This window comes from Dendropsophus ebraccatus, chromosome 7 (genome assembly GCF_027789765.1).
Source record: "Dendropsophus ebraccatus isolate aDenEbr1 chromosome 7, aDenEbr1.pat, whole genome shotgun sequence".
In the NCBI taxonomy this organism is placed as follows: Eukaryota; Metazoa; Chordata; class Amphibia; order Anura; family Hylidae; genus Dendropsophus; species Dendropsophus ebraccatus.
In genome coordinates this window covers 31380865-31400552 of record NC_091460.1, presented here as the reverse complement: position 1 = coordinate 31400552, position 19688 = coordinate 31380865, and the positions used below count along the sequence as shown (strand labels likewise).

Here is a 19688-nt window from a genome sequence, read left to right as displayed (position 1 = left end):
TCCGTCTCCTGTGTGTGTGCGATCCATCTCCTGTGTGTGTGGGATCCGTCTCCTGTGTGTGTGTGTGTGTGGGATCCGTCTCCTGTGTTGGAATCCATCGTGTGTGTGTTAATCTATAGCCTGTGTGTGTGATCCATCTCTTATGTGATATCATCCTGACAGCTGGCACCCAGGCAGGAGAAGAGATTCCCATCATCTCCAGGACTAATATCAAGGAATGTAAGGACACTTTCTCCAATGAGAAGTTTGACTTCCACAACAATCCCAACATCACCTTCTTCGTCTACGTCAGTAACTTCACCTGGCCCATAAAGATACAGGTAAGTGGCCCGGCTCCCTGAGTCTCATCTGCCTCATTCTCATATTGTCTTCTTATAGTAAAAAGATATACCGCAGTCACCTAGCATCCAGGCAAGTAGTATTACACACCATCCAGGTTATTGTATACATCTGTGGTGCTGTGTGGCAGTAAGGGGTAAATGCCCTTACTCTGGTGGTGACAAGGATGACATCAACACTTCTAGGGGGTCTAGAACCCTTCGCGGTGCAGGATAGAGAGGACTGGGCAGCTGTAACTGTATACCCACACAGTTTTCTCTGTGATCTCCACTACTCCTGGTCAGTCTGGTGAGGCCTCGGCATCCTCCTGGTCAGTCTGGTGAGGCCTCGGCATCCTCCTGGTCAGTCTGGCGAGGCCTCGGCATCCTCCTGGTCAGTCTGGCGAGGCCTCGGCATCCTCCTGGTCAGTTCCGGTGACAACCATAGACCGCATCTATTCTTATACTGCTGTACAGTGGATGGGGCTGTGACAACTCTCCAGCCAAGGCACAGTGCTTTGTTCTGCCAGTAGGTGTTGTCATAGTTAGATTAGACTCATACATGGAGTTACCTTCAGCCCAACAATACAAAGTGAAGCCCAGAATTAGCACAGCGAGGCCAGACCCCCTGACATGTTGGCGCTGTGTGATCCCTCTTCTCCTGACACCTTTGCTCCCTGTTCACAGCTCGGTGACTGCTGTAATCCTCTGTATATAGAAACATAAGCTCATATGTGTCTCACAAGACTCCGGCTGCCACAGGTCATCTTAAAGGAGCCTCCTGTTCTCTTGCTGCACTTTTTAAAGGGGTATTATCATTATCACAGTATTCTTGAACTTTGACCCCTGCCCATCCAATTACCACTGTCGAAGGCACTGCAAGTCTCAGCATGGTACCTAAACAATGGAATGGGAAAGTCATGGAAAGTAGTTGTTCTCATGGAAGCCGCACAGTTGTGTTGGTACACTTGGTTTGCATAGTTGGAGGAGGTCTCCTTCAAGGTTACAGCAAAAGTCCACACAAGAAGCGACAGCAGACCCCTCATCATATCCCCCAGTTGTTATAGCAGACCCCTCATCATATCCCCCAGTAGTGACAGGAGACCCCTCATCATATCCCCCAGTAGTCACAGCAGACCCCTCATCATATTTCCCAGTAGTGACAGGAGACCCCTCATCATATCCCCAAATAGTGACAGCAGTCCCTCATTACATCCCCACCAGTAGTGACAGGAGACCCCTCATCATATCCCCCCAATAGTGACAGCAGTCCCTCATTACATCCCCACCAGTAGTCACAGCAGATCCCTCTTCATTTCCCCCAGTAGTCACAGCAGACCCCTCATCATATCCCCCCAGTAGTCACAGCAGACCCCTCATCATATCCCCCCAGTAGTCACAGCAGGCCCCCCATCATATCCCCCAGTAGTGACCGCAGACCCCTCATTATATCCCCCCAGTAGTGACAGCAGACCCGTCATCATATTCCCCCAGTAGTCACAGCAGACCCCTCATCATATCCCTCCAGTAGTCACAGCAGACCCCTCATCATATCCCCCCAGTAGTCACAGCAGACCCCTCATCATATCCCCCCAGTAGTCACAGCAGACCCCTCATCATTTCCCCCCAGTAGTCAAAGCAGTCCCTTATCACTTGCATAGTAGTCACAGCAGATCCCTCATCATATCCCCCAGTAGTCACAGCAGACCCCTCATCATATCCCTCCAGTAGTCCCAGCAGTCCCTAATCACTTGCCCAGTAGTCCCAGCAGTCCTTCCTCCCCATAGCAATCACAGCAGGGCCGCCCTCCCCTCATACCCCGGCAGTCCCCTCGCGGCTCGGCCTGTCTTCTGAAGCCGTGGTGTCTTGCTGGCACTACACTGTTGCCAGGGGGCTTGGAGAACACAGCAGCTTCATCCTGTGTGTGACCGGCATTACAATCTTTCTATCTAAGAAAACTTTTTCTAGGAATAAAGAATTCAGAAGTTTTCTCCCCCTAACCAAATAGCATTGGGTGTTCTCTATTATATAGGAAATATAAATGCAGCAGAGCTCAGCTTTGTTTCTAGCCTGTACATCTGCGGACCACGTATCCATAACTATATACATGCCTAGTTGTTGGTTATTACCTATGATTGCTGTGCAGATGGCACGCTCAGCTCTGCTACATTGCTAGGGTCAGCATGAGAGCTGTGAGTGCTGTCATTATGCAGGTGCTGCTGTGTGTGCGCCTTGTGCTGTCCGGCCCTATGAATGGGGCCCTGTGCACCCGATCGGGGGGATCGCAGCTTCCCCTGCCCATGTTATTGCTCCTCTATAAATATCCCTGAAGTGGTGTCGGGCCGCACGGCGGTTTAGGATGTTTTTTCTGCTCCCGCAAATTCCTACTTCCAAGCGATGGACACAGAGCGGACTGTGTGCGGCTGAATGCCCCCTCTGTGCCCGACGCATACTTTGAGGGCTGGTGCAGAGTAAATACCTTGTAGGTAAGAGGAAAACAGCCTGACTTGCACAGACCCGCTCCTATATCCTGACCATACACAAATATATACAGCGGGGGGGCTGTCTCACATGTGCCTCCGGGGGCCCCGCACATAAGGTGCTCTGTGAGGGCACGAGGGTGACAGCACCATCCCAGCTCAGCACATAAGGTGCTCTGTGAGGGCAGGAGGGTGACAGCACCATCCCCAGCCCCGCACATAAGGTGCTCTGTGAGGGCACGAGGGTGACAGCACCATCCCAGCTCAGCACATAAGGTGCTCTGTGAGGGCAGGAGGGTGACAGCACCATCCCAGCTCAGCACATAAGGTGCTCTGTGAGGGCACGAGGGTGACAGCACCATCCCAGCTCCGCACATAAGGTGCTCTGTGAGGACAGGAGGGTGACAGCACCATCCCAGGGCCCGCACATAAGGTGCTGTGTGAGGGCAGGAGGGTGACAGCACCATCCCAGGGCCCGCACATAAGGTGCTCTGTGAGGACAGGAGGGTGACAGCACCATCCCAGCTCCGCACATAAGGTGCTCTGTGAGGGCACGAGGGTGACAGCACCATCCCAGCTCCGCACATAAGGTGCTCTGTGAGGGCACGAGGGTGACAGCACCATCCCCAGCCCCGCACATAAGGTGCTCTGTGAGGGCAGGAGGGTGACAGCACCATCCCAGCTCCGCACATAAGGTGCTCTGTGAGGGCAGGAGGGTGACAGCACCATCCCAGCTCCGCACATAAGGTGCTCTGTGAGGACAGGAGGGTGACAGCACCATCCCAGCTCCGCACATAAGGTGCTGTGTGAGGACAGGAGGGTGACAGCACCATCCCAGCTCAGCACATAAGGTGCTGTGTGAGGACAGGAGGGTGAAAGCACCATCCCAGCTCCGCACATAAGGTGCTCTGTGAGGGCACGAGGGTGACAGCACCATCCCAGCTCAGCACATAAGGTGCTCTGTGAGGACAGGAGGGTGACAGCACCATCCCAGCTCAGCACATAAGGTGCTGTGTGAGGACAGGAGGGTGACAGCACCATCCCAGCTCAGCACATAAGGTGCTCTGTGAGGACAGGAGGGTGACAGCACCATCCCAGCTCAGCACATAAGGTGCTCTGTGAGGGCAGGAGGGTGACAGCACCATCCCAGCTCAGCACATAAGGTGCTCTGTGAGGGTACGAGGGTGACAGCACCATCCCAGCTCCGCACATAAGGTGCTCTGTGAGGGCACGAGGGTGACAGCACCATCCCAGCTCCGCACATAAGGTGCTCTGTGAGGGCACGAGGGTGACAGCACCATCCCAGCTCAGCACATAAGGTGCTCTGTGAGGACAGGAGGGTGACAGCACCATCCCAGCTCCTCACATAAGGTGCTGTGTGAGGGCACGAGGGTGACAGCACCATCCCAGCTCCGCACATAAGGTGCTCTGTGAGGGCACGAGGGTGACAGCACCATCCCAGCTCCGCACATAAGGTGCTGTGTGAGGGCACGAGGGTGACAGCACCATCCCAGCTCAGCACATAAGGTGCTCTGTGAGGGCAGGAGGGTGACAGCACCATCCCAGCTCCGCACATAAGGTGCTCTGTGAGGGCAGGAGGGTGACAGCACCATCCCAGCTCCGCACATAAGGTGCTGTGTGAGGACAGGAGGGTGACAGCACCATCCCAGCTCCGCACATAAGGTGCTCTGTGAGGGCACGAGGGTGACAGCACCATCCCAGCTCCGCACATAAGGTGCTCTGTGAGGGCACGAGGGTGACAGCACCATCCCAGCTCCGCACATAAGGTGCTCTGTGAGGGCAGGAGGGTGACAGCACCATCCCAGCTCCGCACATAAGGTGCTCTGTGAGGGCACGAGGGTGACAGCACCATCCCAGCTCCGCACATAAGGTGCTCTGTGAGGGCACGAGGGTGACAGCACCATCCCAGCTCCGCACATAAGGTGCTCTGTGAGGGTACGAGGGTGACAGCACCATCCCAGCTCCGCACATAAGGTGCTCTGTGAGGACAGGAGGGTGACAGCACCATCCTATAAGTTGACTTAAAGGGGTTATCCAGGTTATGGACACTTTCTTCCAGAAACAGTGCCACTCTTGTCCTCGGTTTGGGTGTGATATTGCAGCTCAGTCTTATTGAAGTGTATGAAGATGAACTATAATACCACACACAACCTGAGGTTAAGAGTGGCGCTGTTTTGACAAGAAAGTAGCTGTGCTTTTTCTAACCCTGGATAACCCCTTTTATCTAGATCTGGTCTGTGTTTAGTTATCCTACAGCGCCATCACAGGAGGAATGAAGCATTACATGGTACCTGTTGTCCTGTAAGCATACTCCACCATGATGAGTCCAGCGATACATTAGTCATGTATCACTGATGATACGTGATATGTTATCTACTGGGTGTACACATACATGCTATCCCTCCCATCTCTACTACTCCTTTAGCATCCCGTCCTGCCGGATTGTATGAATTATTCCCTATGACTCTGACCTAGTTTACAGCCCATGTACTGGAGGCGTCATCACTATCCCGCTCCATGTGATGACTTGTGTGGTGTGTGGAGAGGGTGGAGCATACAGGGATGGTGGTAATGATGGGCGAGGACATAAGTATATGATGATTCCTGTCACCCAGTGTTTACAAGGATGTTAGCCCTCGGCTTTCCGGGAATGTTTTTTTTAGGCATATCATGAATGTTTTATGCCTTAAAATACAGTCTAAAAAACTGTGTAAACACAGCCACAGAGTCTTGGATACAATCCGTAGGGGGATGAAAAAAAATATAGCTGCTTTCTTCCAAGAACAGCGCCGCTCTTGTCCTCAGGTCGTGTGTGGTATTACAGCTCAGCTCCGTCTACTTCAATTCAAGTGAGCTGCAATACCCCACACAAGCTGAGGAGGAAAGTGGCGCTGTTTCTCTTCTTATCCTTGAGTACCTCTTTAATATGCATTGTTGTCATTCACTGACATCAAGCTGAGATCTTAAAAGTGGTTGAAGGAGGGGTGTCCTCAGCTTTTGGCCGTGCTCGGTCTTGTTTACATAGGGACTGCCCCGTCCGGAGAGACGCCTGGCAGGGGCCGAGGATCCGCACATAAAGGAAAGCAGCAACGCAAATGAATTTGTTTTCAGTCAGTCGGGTTTATTAGTGTAAATAATTGGTCCCAGATTTGTGCGATTCCAGGCGGCTTCCAGGGCCGTCAGCCTGGCACGGCTCCTGCTGGATGTGCGAGAGAGGAGGAGGAGGAGGAGCAGCCGCCTGATTGGAAACAGAGCGTGTGAGTGATACTTTGAAAGATGAAGCAGATGCTTCCTCTCCAGCTATTCCTGCCTTGTTTTTGGCAGTGATTCTGGATTTTTTTTTTTTCTTGAAGTGCTTCCTGCTCTTCTCACAATGTTGGAGATTCGGAAAGCTTCGTCCCGGGCGACTTGAGAAGAATATTTTTTTTTCTTCTCACTTTTGCATCCTCCTCATCATCGGGGCGGTGTAGTTTCTCACTGGAGGTAACATTTCTTGCACTTTCTTCTTCTTCTTCCTTACGACAAGTCTGGAGAACGCGGAGAAGAGGGATCAGCGCCGGGGGAGCGCTCGCCACCACCGCCTCTCCCTGTTTTCTAACTTTTTTTTTCTTCCTGGTGGAGTCGTGGAGCAGGACCCATGTGGTAGGAGTATCAGGAGGACTGCCTGGGGAACGGTTCCGGCCTGACAAAGAGGCTGGGGTGGGGAGGAGGGCTTGTTCCTGCCTTACAATAAGGATTTTTTTTTTTTTAACACACTTTAAAGGGGAGTTGTAAACTTTGGGTGCAAACTTTTTTTTAAAGAAATTTTAAGATTTTTCAGTTTTTTTTATATTTAGAATCCCTTACATTGTTATCGAGTGGCTCTCTAGCTGTTGCAAAAGTACAACACCCATCATGAACAGAGAGATGAAGGTGGTCCAAGCATGATGGGAGTTGTAGTTTTGCCACAGAAGTTTGGGGAACACCATGGTGCATTCTACTTTAAAAATGATTTTCTATTAATTTATTGATGAGATATATATATATATATATATATATATATATATATATATATATATATATATATATATATATATATATATATAGTTGATAGGTGATGAATTGGAGAAAAAAAAAGTTCATATTATTTTTTTTAAGTTTAATTAACTTTCTGTCCATATCAGTGCTAGTTTGGGTTTGCTGTTTAACATATCCGCTTTAAAGCCAAAGTATCATCTAAAAAAAAAAAACTTCTGACAAGTCATAGCGACGTGTCAGAAGTGTGCATTGGCCGTGGTGCTGAGACCCTCGACGATCGCTAGAAAGAAGCCCCTTCTTCTCTACCAGCGATCTGCATTATAATGGGAGCCTATGGGACTTCCGGTAGGTGGGATTGCCAGAAGTTCCTTAGGCTTGCCTTGTAGTTCCGTAGACTACTTGTATTAGCAGTTACAGCGGAGATGAAGCGGAGCGCGGCTGCCGATCGGAGTGGGTCTCTGCATCGGACCCCCAACGTTTTTTTTAATGATAGTTACACTTTAAAGAAAAAAAACGTGGTCCGTTGTTTGCCGTCAGTTTGGGTTTGTTTTCCTCTGACTTCATAGCAAAAATAAAAAGCAAATGGAGACGGAACCTTTTTAATTTTTCATGTTTTAGCGTTAAAAAAAACCTGGTTGACAATGGTTTTCTGGACGTTAAAAGTAACTATTTAAAAAACGATCTGTTAGACGGACTGTAGGAACGCAGTGTGAACCCAGCCTTACCCCTAATCCTGTGACTTTTAGAACAAGATTGGAACAAATTGTATCTGACTAAAAAGTACCAAATTGTGTGGAAAATTCTGTGAATTTCACTAAAAACAAAACAAAAAATAATAATAAATTAAGATTAGAACTAATTGGAACAAAAATTATTTCATTGCAATTTAACTTTTTTTTTTATACGCTTTAAAAAACTGCTGGTGTTAGACCACCAGGGTGTGATCTGATAGCTCTTTGAGCATCACCAGTCGGAATGTATGAAGCTGAGCTGTGGTATATAGATCCTTTCTTACAAGAACAGCGCCACCCCTGTCCTCAGGTTGTGTGTGGTATTACAACTCAAATCCATATACTTTAATGAAACTGAGCTGCAAAACCCAACACCCAAGTGGCCATGTTTTTCTAAGCCTGGAAAACCCCTTTATGCCACTGTCATAGGCAGCAGAGCTTGTAGCACCGGTTTTGCCCAGATGGTAGGCGCACACTTCAGGATAAGTACTACAGCTGTGACTGTCATGGTCCGCTGGGAGTTGTAGTTTTGTAAACGCTGGGAAGTCACAGGTTCACAGGTTGGAAAACTCTGTATTCAGCGTTAAGGTAATAGCAGGTCTCAGTATGGTGGTGTGTGAATTTATTCTCATTGGTGCCACATGCAGAGGTAGCAGAGCTCAACTTGTGAACTGTTTGTGTTTTTTGTGATTGATCTGCTTTATTGGGGACATGGGGTACCTGCAGCTGTGCTGCTTTGGGGGCAGAGATGACCCCCGTCTGTGCTGCTCTGGGGACACGGGCGACCCCCGTCTGTGCTGCTCTGGGGACAGGGGCGACCCCCGTCTGTGCTGCTCTGGGGACACGGGCTATTCTCCCCCTACTGTGCTGTGTTGGGGATACAGACAACTGCTACCTCCCAGCTCTGCTACATCAGTTATATTGATGTCATTGCTCCCTGTGTGACGAAACCCCTTTGTTACGCAGCTCCATTAGAATCAATGGACAGAGATGTCACAGAGGGGAGGGGGAGGTCCGCCTCCAGTGCTTCAGGCCGGCCTGGTACCCAGGAATAGACTGGCACTGTGCGCGGGAACCGGGCAGCGATTCAAAAAAGAGACCACAGCACTGGCATCTCCGCACCGGTTTATTCATGTATCACTGTTGGTTTTTTTTTGTTTTTTTTTGCAGAAATCAACAGTCCAGGCGATTTTAAGAAACGTTGTAATTGGGTTTATTAGCCAAATCTGCCATTATCTGCATTCAAAAAGATTTTCCCCTAGTCCCCTCCCTTTCTCTCTCTCATCTACTTCTCATTATCAGGAAATATGACTCTTTTACATCAGCCCTGTCTGTTCTATGGAGAGGGGTGGGGGTAGATTAGTCGCCAGCAGAGAGCAGAGAACAAAGCATTACACAGTGGGAGCTGTGTGAAAGCCTGTATTCAGAGGGCAGAGAGGTCAGTGCTCACTTCAGAGAAGAGAGCCTGTGATGTAAATTAACTCTTTGTTGTCCTATTTTGGAGCCTCATCTCCTTCCACCCCTCCCTTCTCCATAGAGAACAATGAAGACAGAGGGAGAGCTTCAAACTGCTTTTTCATGATAAAAATGCATTTTTCGGCTATTAAACCCAGTTACAAAGTTTCTTAAAATCATCTGTACTAAAAAAAAAAAAAAAAAATGTAAATCACAGTGAAACTTTAAAGCGATGTACCTGAGATGTTATCAGCGAATACACTTAGTCCAGTGGAGGCTGCAGTTTCATGTGATTTGTAAAAGGGTTTTCCTGTCTTATTGCTGGGATATGTGTTTTCTGTATCACCCCATTGATATGTCAGACCACCATGGATCCTGGATACTAATAAACATTGTTAAAACGGTATTCCCCCCCCCAAAAAAATTATTTTTGCATGAATACGTTGCCCACCCATAGCTTTCCATCTTTCCATTATAAACTTATTATGGAATCTGGACAGTTTTGCTGCTATCTAGATGCATTAACCCCCCCCTCCCCCCACACCGAATGCATAGAATCATCAGCTCTCAGTCCAACCCTGACACCCTCCCTGCTTCTGGCTCCCACCCTCCGAGACGGCATTACGTGTCTCAGTCTCTTCAATGGGCCGGGTTAGCGCTTCTACCCCCGTCCACTGAAGAGAGGGAGGACAGTGAGACAGTCACAGCTGCTGCTGCTGTTCACTGTCTGCCTCACTAACAGCACCCAGAGCTCACCCGCCCCACACCCCCCACCCGGAGTGTATCCACCCCCCGCAGCTCACCCGTTGGCCTGTGAGTGCAGCGCCCCCCCTCCCCACCCCCCAAAGCGATCTCCCGGTGACCCCCGTCCCCCTCCCTACAGCGCGATCTCCAGGTGCTCCCGCAGCTACCCTCCATCGCCGATCCCTCCCTCCTGCGTCTCACCCGGCAGAAGCTGTGGCTTTCCCAGTTCTTGCAGAACTACAACTCCCAGCATGCTCAGCCTTCTCTCCGTGCATGCAGGGAGTTGTAGTTCTGCCCGAGCTGAGAGAGCCACAGATAGAAGATCCGGCATGTAAGTGCCTGTGATCCGGTCCCCGGCCGCCTGCCCCCACCATGTAATGATGTGGGGGCGCATCTCACCCGGCCGGCCGCATCATTCACCCGCACATCTCCCCCGGCCACCCGCATCGCCACCCCCGCACTGGCGTCCCAACCGGCTGGCCGCATCAGCAACCGGGTGAGATGCGGCGGGGGGTTGCTGATGCGGCCGGCCGGGTGAGATGCGGCGGGGGGTTGCTGATGCGGCCGGCCGGGTGAGATGCGTGGGGGATTGATGCGGCTGGCAGGGTGAGATGCGCGGGGGATTGATGTGGCCGGCCGGACGGGTGAGATGCGCGGCGGATTGATGCGGCCGGCCGGGTGAGATGCGCGGGTGATTGATGCGGCCGGCCGTGTGAGATGCGCCCCCACATCATTACATGGTGGGGGCAGGCGGCCGGAGACCGGATCACAGGCACTTACATGCCGGCTCTTCTACCTGTGGCTCTCCCGGCTCGGTCAGAACTTCAACTCCCTGCATGCACGGAGAGAAGGCTGAGCATGCTGGGAGCTGTAGTTCTGCAAGAACTGGGAAAGCCACAGCTTCTGCCGGGTGAGACGCAGGGGGGAGGGATCGGCGATGGAGGGTAGCTGTGGGAGCACCTGGAGATCGCGCTGTAGGGAGGGGGATGGGGGTCGCCGGGAGATCGCTTTGGGGGGTGGGGAGGGGGGGCTGCACTCACAGGCCAACGGGTGAGCTGCGGGGGGGTGGATACACTCGGGGTGGGGGGATACAGGGTGCGGGGCGGGTGAGCTCTGGGTGCTGTTAGTGAGGCAGACAGTGAACAGCAGCAGCATCTGTGACTGTCTCAATATCCTCCCTCTCTTCAGTGGACTGGGGTAGAAGCGCTAACCCAGCCCATTGAAGAGACTGAGACACGTGATGCCGTCTCGGAGGGTGGGAGCCAGAAGCAGGGAGCGTGTCAGGGTTGGACTGAGAGCTGATGATTCTATGCATTCGCTGGGGAGGGGGGGGGGGGTGAATGCATCTAGATAGCAGCAAAACTGTCCAGAATCCATAATAAGTTTATAATGGAAAGATGGAAAGCTATGGGTGGGCAACGTATTCATGCAAAAATAATTTTGGGGGGAATACCCCTTTAATTTGCCCATCCTGGTGCCTAGTAGCGCCACTCTGGGGTCCTGTTTACAGCTGCCGGTGACCTTTAGCTCAACTAGCATCGTCACGGCCTTGCTGAGTGATCACCCGCTCGGCCAATCACTGATTGAGGAGGGACACCGCTCCAGTCACTGACTGTCTGAGCGGGTGATCGCTCAGCAGAGCCGTGACGTGGCAGCTGGAAGAGCCTAGTATGTGACATGAAGATGACAGCTGGCGATGGTGAACGGGACCTGGGAACAGCACAACAGAGGCACGAGGACGGGTGAGTTGACTTCACATACTCACCCCTGCCCGCCTGCCATTTTTGCTTTTCTTGGGATTTCCTCTTTGAGGAAGAGGACACAGTGTGAGGTTAGTTGGGGGAAAGATCAGAAGCAATGCAAATATTACATTACTGAAAGAGTAGTAGATGCTTGGAACAAACTTCCAGCAGATGTGGTTGCTAAATCTACAGTAAGTGAATGTAAACCTGCATGTGATAAACATACATCTATCCTAAGATAATAAGAAGGGAAATACTAAAAGGGCAGACTAGGTGGACCCAGTGGTCTTTTTCTGCCGACAGTCTTCTATGTTTTTATGTGGCTAAATGCTTCACCAGCACCGCATTTTTCTTCTAACTTGAAGCTTTGCTACAGTGTCTCAGCCTGGAGTACAAGTTTAGCTCACAGAGCATTGTCTGGGTACAGTTCTATCTATGCTATGAGAAGTATTAGGTTGCACCAGTTTTTTAATCTCCAGATATAGATGTCGTTCACTGTCGGCAAGCAGAGATACTGAGGATAATGAAGCCAATTAGAAATCCCGGGACCTCAGTATAACGATGTGGTGTCCGTATAGTGTCCTGGGGCTGTAGACTCGCTGTACCCGCTGTCAGAGGTGCGATAACTCATCGCTGTATACATTAACATTGTGAGTTATAAATCAGTCCCTCCAGGACTGTGGGGGCTCACCCGGCACGTAGGGCGACCTGGGGATGGCGCTGTGGGTGACGGTGGGCATTGCACTGGCCTGAATGACAAACTTGCCTTCTTATTTCCTTCCTTTTCTTTATTTAATGACATTATTTACAGATTAACCACATGGGCACGAAGCAGAAACCATGGCTGCAATTAGTATGCCAGCCTGCCCAGCGCCGTCGTCTCGGAGACGCATAAAAGGGTCTTTGTGGTCCCGGCTGAACCGTAAACCATTCCTGGTACAAGGATTAGTGATCACCTAGCAACACAATCCTCGCTCCCCGTCCCTGCCCAGACCTGGTCCCCGGCCAGCCTGCACTTGTGGTTTCCCATGTTGAGGTCTGTGGATTCCTCTCCGCTCCTACTGAGGACTCGTCTTGTAGACTTCTCAGTGTTAATAGCAGTGCCTGGAAAAGCTGGGTGACTACTAATATGGCTGCTGCCTGTTCCCATTATACTAGGGGTTATGGGTACTTCTCTTCCAGTATGGCTGTGCACCAGCAGGGAGAGCAGGGTCACTATTAGTATCACCATGCACCAAGAAGACCCTGTATAAGACTTGCCTTCAAGATCGCTGATGTGGTCAATGTGCACCAGCAGGGAGTGCAGGAGAAGAGACATTGTGGGCGGTTCTCTGTCAATATCACTGTGCACCAGCAGGGAGTGCAGGAAGAACGACATTGTGGGTAGTTCTTTATCAGTATCACTGTTCAGGAGGAGAGCATTGTGGGTGGTTCTCATTTATTATCATTGTGCACCAGCAGGGGGTGCAGGAGCATAGACAATGGGGGAGATTTATCAAACATGGTGTAAAGTGAAACTGGCTCAGTTGCCCCTAGCAACCAATCAGATTCCACCTTTCATTTTCCAAAGAGTCTGTGAGGGATGAAAGGTGGAATCTGATTGGTTGCTAGGGGCGACTGAGCCAGTTTCACTTTACACCATGTTTGATAACAGTCAGGATGAAGCTAGAAGAGGATCTTGGTAACTAAACTCTCTTGCACCAGCAGGAGGGGGGATCAGTTTCACATTTCCTCCACCAGGGGGCACTGTACTAGACACTTGCTGCATGAGTAATACTTTATATTGGAACGTTAATGAGGCTTTACTGTTGATGAGGAAATGAAGATGTGATTGCTATTAGTGTATGAGGCATGTAATAATGGGGAGGACAGTGCCAGCCTAATCCCTGCCAGGTGAACTCCTCCGTACACTCCGGGCACTGCTGTGGAGGCTGCCATCTCTGATCCTAGGAGCGATATGCCAACCCCGGGCAGAAGTAATGCCATCAGTATGCAGGTCAGCCTGATGTCTCCACCATTATCCCAGGTTATGGAGAGATATAGATTATTTAGGGTAAAGTGTGTGATTCAGCGGTGTGTAACCCTATCCGTATATGTATGCAGAGTGCGTAACCCTATCCGTATATGTTATAGCCCTATTTCACGGAACGATTATCGTTCATAGACTCGCTCCAACGACCGCTCGTTAACGAGCACTTAACGATTTTTTTAAGCGAACGATAACACATAATACGTGTGGGAACGTTAACACTATCTGTAGTGTAACGATTTTTTTGCGGTCGTTACATGGTCGTGGGGAAATGTAGGTAGACATTTCAAGAACGACTGAAAGATTTTTTTATTCAACGAAAAGATTAGCAAATTATTGTTGAAAGACCAACGATTTTTTTTTCGACATGTTGAAAAAAAATAGTGAACGACTCAACGACGATTTTGCTGTTGTTGTTCGCTCGTTTACAGCTGTTCCACAGAACGAATATCGTTAACAAGCGGTCGTTTGAATGATTTTATGAACGATAATCGTTCGAAAAAGTTCAGTGGAATAGGGCCTTTACCCTATCCGTACATGTATGCACAGTGTGGAGGTGGACTGGAGGTTGAGGACTAGGCCACATGATGGCTGTAGGTTTCCCGCCTATATATAGTTCTCTTTTCTTGTGTAGCCGCTCTCGGTTTTATAGCTGTGATGTATTGGTGATTTTCCCAGTGTGATATATATTCGAATACATTTGTTTCCTAGAAGTAAAACTTGTACCTAGTCAGGAAGTGAGTCTCGATTTACTGCCTTGTTGCAAAACATCCATGTAATCCTCTGCCTTGGCCCATTCTGATGTCTGTGTATTTACCTGAATGGTATAAGTTTATCATAACTATAACCAGATGTAGAAGCAGGGATTGGGGTAAAGATTTATTTATTTAGGGGTGGTCTTACCTAAATCCTGTCAGATTTCCTATTTCCGTATGTATATCCCTGCAGTTTGTCCTTGGTTACTTTGGAAGCCTGACTGGCGGTCTAGTTACTTTACAAGTCTAGTGGTTAGTTTAGGAGCCTGGTCTGGGACTCTGGCCAATTGAAAAGTTTGGACTGGGATCCTGCTTAGGCTAGGTTCACACTGCGTTTTTAGCATCCGTTTAACGGATCCATTTTTTAGCGGTCAAAAAAGTAGTGTCAACAGTACTTTATTGTGCGTAAAAAAAAACGCATCCGTTTTGATCCGTTTTTTTTATAATGGAAGTCAATGGAAAAACGGATCAAAAAACGGATGCACACAAATGCATCCGTTTTTTGAAAAAAACTGATCCGTTAAACGGATGCTAAAAACGCAGTGTGAACCTAGCCTTAGTTCAGGATTCTGGTCAGGTGGTCTGGTTGGTTGAGCAGTTCAAGCTCGTGGCCCTGGTTAGTTTTGGAGTCTTCTCTGAGGTCTGAATTCACATAGGGGTCTGGTTAGTTTAGCTGTCTTGTCTAGATGTCTAGTTAGTTTAAAGTGTCTGATCTGATGGTCTGGTTAGTTAAGCAGTTTTGGCTGGCGGTCCTGGTTAAAGGGGTGATCCAGCGCTACAAAAACATGGCCACTTTTCCCCCTACTGTTGTCTCCAGTTCAGGTGCAGTTTGCAATTAAGCTCCATTTACTTCAATGGAACTGAGTTTCAAAACCCCACCCAAACTGGAGACAACAGTAGGGGGAAAGTGGCCATGTTTTTGTAGGGCTGGATAACCCCTTTAAGGCCCTATTACACCGATAATCGTCCCATGTAAAGGTGCGTTGAGACGAAACGATAATTGGCCCGATCGTACGATTAACGATGTTGGAGTACCGATTTTTTTTTTTCATAACGATCAGCGTTTAGACGGTACGATATATCGTACGGAAAATCCGTTTTGCGATCGCTTAAGCCTATCTCACACATTGGTTAAATCAACGAACGACTGTTTACACGGAACGATGTGCGAATTTTTTGTGAACAATGATTTGAGAACATGTTGAAAGATCAAAATGAACGATTTCTCGTTTGTCGTTTGATCGTTCGCTGCGTTTACACGTACGATTATCGTTCGAATTCGGTCGTTATTGCGCAGATTCGCACAATAATCGTTACATGTAAACGCACCCTTAGAGAAGGCAATGATCAGCCGATATGAACGATGTTCGCTGATCGTTGAAAGACAAACGACTGTGATAGCAACGATCTGTTGCCATTTCTCCGTAAAATAGGAGTGGCGCCAGCAGACCGCCGCTATCCTCTATGGGCTGCCCGGACCATTTAGCGGTCACCTGGGCAGCTTCCTGCGGACCCCTGTACTCACACGCTCGCTGCCGCCGCGTGTAATAGCAGCGGCAGGGGACGAGGAGCAAACGGGCGCTCATAATATTCGTTTGTTCCTTTATTCGCCCCGTGTAATAGGGGATCTAGTTTAGGAGTCTGGTCTGAGGTCGGAACTCATATGGGTCTGGTCTGGCCCTCTGGTTAGTTTAGGGGTCTGTTCTGGGCATTGATTCTTTACAATCTCCATTTTCTTCTAAGTTGAACCATCTGAGCTGGTAAATGTGGGGTCACGGTTTGGTATGGGCCCCCCCCCGGCAGCTACATATGACAGCGGCTGTATCAGAATTGGACAGAGTGTATTGTAAGCTGTAGGATCCTGGGGTGCGGTCTCATCCATCATACAGCAGACCTGCCTCTGCATCCTGCTCTCTGTATGACTATATACTATGACAGCGGTGTGACCAGAGCCTCAGCCGCGCAGCTATCTCTGTACAAGCATTTTATGAGCACATACCATACTTATTAATACTGTGATAATATTATTGGTCCTATTATATTTATTACTCTATTATTTTGTATTGTTATTCTTCCTAATACTATCACCTATTGAGACACACATCATTTTTATTGTTTTTTTACCCTACCTTTAATACAGTCACCATTATATTCTTGTAAATCCCCCTGTGACCCTGCCTATCCTAACCTCTGGCCTTCTCTTTCAGATCGCCTTCTCTCAGCACAGTAACTTTATGGACTTGGTACAGTTCTTTGTCACGTTTTTCAGGTAGGACTTCCATGTAACTTTGTGTGTGTGTGATTTACATGGCTACGCCCCAGGTTATTGTCTTGTGGGGTACCTGTATAATTGACGCTGAGGTCGTTCCTTATATATCCTGATTTTTTTTGTAGCCTTTAATTATAAGAAATAGTGTTTCACAGGAGGTGTGACTAAGGGAGGTCTAAGAGCAGAGTTATTGTGCAGAGTTGGCGCAATGCCTGTGTCTGTGGTGTAGAAACATTCATCCCGGGCCGTGGAAAAAACAAATCTCGTCCATCCCATGAGTTTCCTAAAAAGCAGAACAGGCAACACTATTGAGTCATGTGTCCTATTGTTTACATATACAAATTCACAGCTATTTGCTGCCACCTAGTGGTGTCTTGTACTTATTACACTGGAGATAAGAATGCATTTACTTTAATATCTGTATACACCTATACTTTTATTTCATTTTGCAGTTGTTTCCTCTCTTTGCTCCTGGTGGCCGCTGTGGTTTGGAAAATTAAGCAGAGTTGTTGGGCATCAAGGCGGCGAGAGGTAAGACACATCAGTCCTTTCTTATACTCTGTTTATTAAGGTGGGGGAGTCAGGAGTTTCTTTACTTAGCTTAGTCACTTGTAATTGCCGTTTTTATAGTGACAGTGACTGATCGGTGGCTTATCGAAACCAGTCTGAACAGGTCCTGGAGCTAAACGTCACTTAACTCCAAGGATTCTGCCACTCCTATTGATTTATCACTGAATGAAAGTGGATGGATGGGTTTAGTAAAAACTGCATTGCTCTAGTCCATAGGTTGTGCCTTGTATTGCAGCTCAGTGCAGTCCTTTTCCGGTAAATATAGCTATGCTGCAATACCAGTCACAGCCTTTGGAGAAGAGGGGTGCTGTTTCTGCATAAAGAAATCTTGTTTTATCTCCTAAACACATGCTGTAATAGAAATCGCTCACCTCTGTGGGTCTGTACTGTACATATCTCACTTAGCGTATCACATAGTGTGTTACATCCTTTCTGCTGGAAGGGAGGAGACATCTCAACCAGCTGGATGGGTTTCTCCCATATGTGTTGAGTTTATTCTTGTTATTTCACAAGGAGGTTGTTGTGTGTAAGAGATGAAACATGGATGCTAGGAGATTGTCCTCTATTAGAGGGACAGGATGACCCAAAATTATTTTAGTTTAGATGTGTAAACGGTTCATTATGATGTCATTTAGGCTTCTCAGACATTAGCAGCCGCTCTCAGATAACTACCAACCCTCTCTGTGACATCGCTGTGTGGCCCGTCATATAACCAGTCTAATCTGTGACCTCGCCAGTCCTCCAAATAACCAGTCCCCTCACTGTGACATCACCAGTCCTCCCCAGATAACCTGTCCTCCCTGTGACATCACTAGTCCTCCCCAGATAACCTGTCCCTGCTGTGACATCACTAGTCCTCCCCAGATAATCAGTCCTCTCTGTGACATCACGAGCCCCCCCTTAGATAACCTGTCCCCCTGTGACATCACCAGTCCTCCCCAGATAATCAGTCCTCCCTGTGACATCACCAGTCGTTCCCAGATAACCAGTCCTCCCTGTGACATCACCAGTCCTCCCCAGATAACCAGTCCTCCCTGTGACATCACCAGTCCTCCCCAGATAACCAGTCCTGTCTCTTAACATCACCAGTCCTCCCCAGATAACCAGTCCTCCCTGTAACATCACCAGTCCTCCCCAGATAACCAGTCCTCCCTGTGACATCACCAGTCCTCCCCAGATAACCAGTCCTGTCTCTAACATCACCAGTCCTCCCCAGATAACCAGTCCTCCCTGTGACATCACCAGTCCTCCCCAGATAACCAGTCCTCCCTGTGACATCACCAGTCCTCCCCAGATAATCAGTCCTCCCTGTGACATCACAAGTCCTCCCCAAATAACCAGTCCTCCCTGTGACATCACCAGTCCTCCCCAGATAACCTGTCTTGTCTCTAACATCACCAGTCCTCCCTAGATAACCAGTCCTGTCTCTAACATCACCAGTCCTCCCCAGATAACCAGTCCTGTCTCTAACATCACCAGTCCTCCCCAGATAACCAGTCCTGTCTCTAACATCACCAGTCCTCTCTAACATAACCAGTCCTCCCCAGATAACCTGTCCTCCCTGTGACATCACCAGTCCTCCCCAGATAACCTGTCCTCCCTGTGACATCACTAGTCCTCCCCAGATAATCTGTCCTCTCTGTGACATCACCAGTCCTCCCCAGATAACCAGTCCTCCCTGTGACATCACCAGTCCTCCCCAGATAACCAGTCCTCCCTGTGACATCACCAGTCCGTCCCAGATAACCAGTCCTCTCTGTGACATCACCAGTCCTCCCCAGATAATCAGTCCTCCCTGTGACATCACCAGTCCTCCCCAGATAATCAGTCCTCCCTGTGACATCACCAGTCCTTCCCAGATAACCAGTCCTCCCTGTGACATCACCAGTCCTTCCCAGATAACCAGTCCTCCCTGTGACATCACCAGTCCTCCCCAGATAACCAGTCCTCCCTGTGACATCACCAGTCCTCCCCAGATAACCAGTCCTGTCTCTAACATCACCAGTCCTCCCCAGATAACTAGTCCTGTCTTTAACATCACCAGTCCTCTCTAACATCACCAGTTCTCCCCAGATAACCAGTCCTCCCTGTGACATCACCAGTCCTCCCCAGATAACCTGTCCTCCCTGTGACATCACTAGTCCTCCCCAGATAATCTGTCCTCTCTGTGACATCACCAGTCCTCCCCAGATAACCAGTCCTCCCTGTGACATAACCAGTCCTCCCCAGATAACCAGTCCTCCCCAGATAACCAGTCCTCCCTGTGACATCACCAGTCCTTCCCAGATAACCAGTCCTCCCTGTGACATCACCAGTCCTCCCCAGATAACCTGTCCTCCCTGTGACATCACCAGTCCTCCCCAGATAACCTGTCCCCGCTGTGACATCACTAGTCCTCCCCAGATAATTTGTCCTCTCTGTGACATCACCAGTCCTCCCCAGATAACCAGTCCTCTCTGTGACATCACCAGTCCTCCCCAGATAACCTGTCCTGTCTCTAACATCACCAGTCCTCCCCAGATAACTAGTCCTGTCTCTAACATCACCAGTCCTCTCTA

At 49.2% G+C, this 19688-nt stretch overlaps 1 protein-coding gene across 1 annotated transcript in view; it reads left to right on the top strand.

Annotated features, from left to right (window-relative positions):
• ATRN (attractin) overlaps nt 1-19688 on the top strand; it is a 112763-nt gene that overhangs the window by 67099 nt on the left and 25976 nt on the right. Inside the window, exons 24-26 of the mRNA XM_069977220.1 lie at nt 163-320; nt 16499-16560; nt 17013-17091. Of these exons, the coding sequence (XP_069833321.1) occupies nt 163-320; nt 16499-16560; nt 17013-17091 (299 nt within the window). The remainder of the gene's footprint in view (nt 1-162; nt 321-16498; nt 16561-17012; nt 17092-19688) is intronic.